Source organism: Punica granatum, chromosome 3 (assembly GCF_007655135.1).
Source record: "Punica granatum isolate Tunisia-2019 chromosome 3, ASM765513v2, whole genome shotgun sequence".
Classification (NCBI taxonomy): domain Eukaryota; kingdom Viridiplantae; phylum Streptophyta; class Magnoliopsida; order Myrtales; family Lythraceae; genus Punica; species Punica granatum.
The window spans coordinates 10,492,586-10,497,373 of NC_045129.1; the positions used below are offsets into that span (position 1 = coordinate 10,492,586).

At 39.7% G+C, this 4,788-nt stretch overlaps 1 protein-coding gene across 2 annotated transcripts; it reads right to left on the minus strand.

The window, feature by feature from the left end:
* Positions 1 to 281: 281 nt before the first annotated feature.
* Positions 282 to 3,371, minus strand: LOC116201361 (agamous-like MADS-box protein AGL104). Of its 2 annotated transcripts, none has more exons than XM_031532582.1 (11): positions 2,915 to 3,371; positions 2,779 to 2,832; positions 2,633 to 2,651; positions 2,460 to 2,521; positions 2,147 to 2,174; positions 1,972 to 2,033; positions 1,759 to 1,858; positions 1,504 to 1,554; positions 1,236 to 1,366; positions 828 to 1,020; positions 282 to 745 (listed from the first exon to the last, which is right to left on the minus strand). In XM_031532582.1, exons 1-11 carry the CDS (start codon positions 3,097 to 3,099, stop codon positions 605 to 607), a joined length of 1,026 nt encoding a protein of 341 aa, XP_031388442.1. In that variant the 5' UTR covers positions 3,100 to 3,371; the 3' UTR covers positions 282 to 604. The 2 variants fall into 2 exon arrangements, with proteins under 2 accessions (XP_031388442.1, XP_031388441.1); XM_031532581.1 differs by having other exon boundaries at positions 282 to 751.
* Positions 3,372 to 4,788: the final 1,417 nt, after the last annotated feature.

Genomic DNA, 4,788 nt, shown 5'->3' on the forward strand with positions numbered 1-4,788 from the left:
TGTTGGGATAATTATTAAAGCTATGAAATTTTCTAGCATGAATCGGGTAGCCGTGACATGGCCACAGCCGTAGGATACGCGGGGCCCACACGCCATACACGGTTGTGATGGCGTGCCACCCCACCCCGAGTCACTGTAGCAGAACTTTAAAGCTATATATGTTTCCTTAAAGGGATTGTCGTATTATATCAAATGCTGCAGCGTTTCTAATTTGGGATATGATTGGAGGACATTCTCAGAGATGGTTGGTCAAACAGTGACAACAAGTACAGATGCCACCCAAGTTCATGCACATTGATTGATTCGCAAACATACATGTCCCTCCCCTGTTCTTCCTATCAATTGAGGGTACATCTAACTCAAAATACATTGAAATAATTCACATGCACACATATATATTGTTCTTATGGACCGAGGTCGTCGTCCTTCAGTCGATACAAGATCAATTCATCTTGCAATCTAGGGCAGTACTATATTTGTTGTAAGTCAGAAGCAATTTAGAGGCGTAAAATTTGATAAGAGACTCTCGAACACTACTTATAAGTAATGTGACCCTCCCTACATGTATATAGATGAATCTAGCTATTATCTCGTATGCTAATTATCATACATTAAGAGGAGGAAGTTTGCCACCCTCGTTGTAGTTGGTCACTTCATCAGTGGACGGGACATGGGAAGAGCTCGATGAAGTCACAGCTTGCTGGTGTGTCATCATCGATGGAATCCCCGGACTTGCCATTTCAGGCTGCCCCTAAAAGTTATATAAATAAAGAAATTAATCAACCAATCAGTTAATCGATTAAAGTAGTTAGTTAGCTATAGTTTACCTTAACTGATTGGTAAGAAGTTGGAGGCATGAAGGCAGAGAGGAGTTCAGTTGCACTATAGTTGTGATGCCATGATGGAAGGCCCACAGTGGTCATCGGGTAACCTCCTCCCATCCCACACGCCTCTAAGCCGTTAATTCCCGTTGTTCCATGTGCCAATGAATCGTACATTTCATGCGGGGAATTGCTGTTCCTGCATAGTGCATGAGAACATGATACTGAGTCCAGAATCAGAGACCGATCGAGCCGACATTCATAGTTTAAGAAGCACCGCCATTGTACATGTATGCATGGCATGGAGCTGGACTAGTCCAGCAGTAACATACGGTGAGGCCCAACTGACAAAGCCCAGGCTGAGCTCCAAACTAATGGACTGGATCATGCAGAGGAAGTCGTTCAACAACGCACCTTATGGGAATGGAAGAAGTATCAGCCCCTACACATGACGGAATGTTCGAGTTGTGCTCGTTTTCGGGCAACCATATATCCACTTCATTCTCGAATGACGATGGCACGCCGTCTTGTGTGTCTAGGTAAATCTGCAAAGGAAACTTTTAAGTCAGGGTGAAATAATTGATGAATGCACAGTCTTTTATTTATTTTCCGGAATGTTGATAAGAGGCTCGATATTCATCAGTAGGTAGTTTTGAAAAGGGCAAGACTACAATCTTCTTGCCTGTAAGTTTGATGGGTCATAAGTTGACGACTGGCCGCCAAGCAAGTATTTCTGAAACAACAAAAGACCACGTTACATCAAATCCTTTGGCAACAAGAGACTGCTATATGTTACTGAAATAATATCAACAGGAAAGATTAGCATTGAGCCATATATATAAATCGATAGGAAAATTTAGCAGACATGACAAGATCTTTTTCTTTTTCAAGTACAGTCGACTTTTTCCGCACATTGCACCAAGGGATAAACTTATACCTTTCTTTCTGTAACGCGTGCTAATGTATCCAAGAGATTCTTCTCGCTGGCATCAGTTTCGTCTTGCAACGTAAATGTTAGGGGGTCTGGCTCATATATTCTAGCACAGAGACAAGTGGCATAGAAATTAGTTCATTGATAGGCCAACATGATCATGAATAGAATATAGACGAAAACTGCATATACAAAATGAAGTAGCCGTGTCAAACTTACCTTAGTTGGTCCTCTGCCATTTGGAGCTGATGTTGCAAGTTAGTAATTTCTTGTTGTAGTTCCTATATAAATTAATGAACCATAGAATTATTTCCCGAAGAATGCAAGAGTACAAACTTAAATCGAGTGAATATTATGCTTGAGATAACGGCAACCATGAAGATTGTCTCATTACCTCCAGATTTGGATTTGGTTCAACGGGGCTGATTAAGTGAGATGGGAGGGAAAAAAGAAACAGAAGAAGAAGTTCTAGTTAGTGATAAATGGAAAATAGAAGACTACACACGAGAATGCAAGTAACATCAACGTCGATCCTGATTAATGATTTTATAACTAGACTTTTTCTGAAATATTTCTTCAGACACCTTCTGAGAAAATGAAAAACACTCGGAAATAAAATGATTTTCTTCGGGTCTCTTTGCATTTATTATGGTTTCTTAAGCTTGCAAACTCTCTTGGAGAGTTGAAGAAAGGGGGGGAGAGTATACTTGGCAAGCTGAAGAGCTATCTCATTTTCTGTCTTCAATTTCTTGAGGGCACTGATCAGATACTGCATTCATATTATTTTGCAAATCTTAAGAACACAAGCTTGGAATAAAAAAAAGAAAAATAAATACAACTCGGAAGAACAAGAATCGAATGTTCATATGGATATCTGCACCTCCTTGTTTTGAATAATTCTGCAAAAAGAATGACGTGAAAAGAGATCGTGTAAGATTATCATGATTATGGGTTGATGATTGTGCAAAAGGAAAGGATACGTTCAACTGAATGCATAGGGGATGCTGAAAAAATAGTTTTACATACCCTCCTCTGTCGTGATCCGGCATGTCTATGTAACGTGTGAGAACATCTTCGATTCTTGGCCAGGGACAAAGAAAGGAAGAAGAATAAGAAAGCTGATGATTGAATATAGAATGACTAGGGCAAAATATATTCTCACCTCTTTCTGCCTGAGAAGTGGCTGACGCGCTGGGATGTAGAGAACATAATGAGAGCGATATCGATATCGCAGAGTATGGAGAGTTCGTACGCCTTCTTGATGAGTCCATTCCTACGTTTCGAGAACGTCACCTGCCGGTTTGTAGGGTTCTCTATTCTCTTAATCTGGAGTTTCACTCTACCCATTTATGAATGGATCCTTGTAAGAACAACAAAGAAAGAGAATAATCTCAAAGAGAAAAATAGCAAAAACCCTAAACGGACAAACTGATCCTCCAAAGGGGCAATAATTTTAGGTTCAGTTAAACAAGCGTCCAGATAAGGGAAGAGAGGTGACAGGACTGGCTGGGGGAGACGGTTCGGACAATGAGGAAACAAGTTACCCAGCGGTTGCTCCTTTTATGGAAGTCGGATCGCCTGAGCATATGTTATAACATTGGTTGACTGGAACTCACTGATTGGTCTCTTGATACCGTGGGATTTGACGGTAAGCTATTACTTGGTGTTAACGAAACACGCGCCTCCCTTTTCTTCTCAGTCTCTGGTCTTCTCCGGATGTTCTTGAGCATGGCCAAAGCGCATTTGTAGGCAGCCTTGGCGATGGTTGATCTGTCCCCAGCCACATGTTTGGTTGGTTAATGATGTTGGGGACATAAGGGTGAGAGAATTAAGGAACTCAGGCCCTGTGTCCTACATCGATAAGAATCCACAAGATCCTCCAAGCTCTCTCGACATACTAAAAGATTCTGGCCTATTTATTTATTTATTTGTTTATTTTCATTTCTCTTTTCAATGGTCATATATGTTTGTTATCAGAGGTATCCAACTGCTACATGACTAATTACTTATAGACGAACAAGTTGATTGCTCTAGCTAGCGTTGAGCTACATTCATTTGGATGAAGGTCCCAATTGTTACCGAATCCGCAAATGATTTGATCAATATTAACTAATCAAGTATTGACTTCGAGAATTAAGTTGAAAATGAAAAACATATATCATTAATATGGGCATAGTACTGCGCTCCTGCCCGTTTCTCACCCAAAAAGATTTAGACAGGTTCATGTAGGGGCGGCGAGGTCCTGTTTTTTTTTTTTTGGTAGGAGCTGCGAGGTTATTATGCCATATCTGAATTTGTAATTGTATGGTGCTTAGGGATAGTTTTGTTTGTCATACATGTATATAATGTGTGGAATGCAGCATTGGCAATTTTAAGAGGGAAAATGCCCATATATAATGTATGGAATACAGCCTGGTCGTATCAGGAACTGCAAGTCCTAATTTCGGTAGGTGGAATTATGACTGAGACAATGGGAAAATTGCCAGCGATCTCTTTGTTCAGCTTAAACTAGTTTAATCAACTTGGCAATCATGGTGGAATCGCGTGTAGGGTTCATATATGTGCCCATGAGGGCCCTAATTCAGTAGTCTTTTTAATGAACCCTAGAAAATAATAGGCTTAATTAATTGAAGAATAAAGCATATATTCAGCAAGACACATTTCCATTCTAGCTGTAAAGGTTTTCCTCCAAAATTGCTTTCTCCGAATCCAGCGAACAAGAGAAATTGGAAAAATGCCCCTCTTATTGTATTTAATTACAAGTATGCCCCTTTTGTCTCATTAGGAGGCTCCGAATTCGGAGTTTAGAGCATCATTCAGCCGTAAAATGATTATCGCATGCAATATATAGATTTTGTTACACAATTCTCACTATAATAAAGTAATTTATTAGCAACTAATTAATCAAATTTAGTTACTAAAAAGTCACTTTTAACAACTTAAATATTTTTCAATCATATATATATAGTTGCTATGCCTTTCAGTTACCGAGTCGTGGCAACTAATGTAAGTTATAGCAAAACTCGGGCTTTTGCT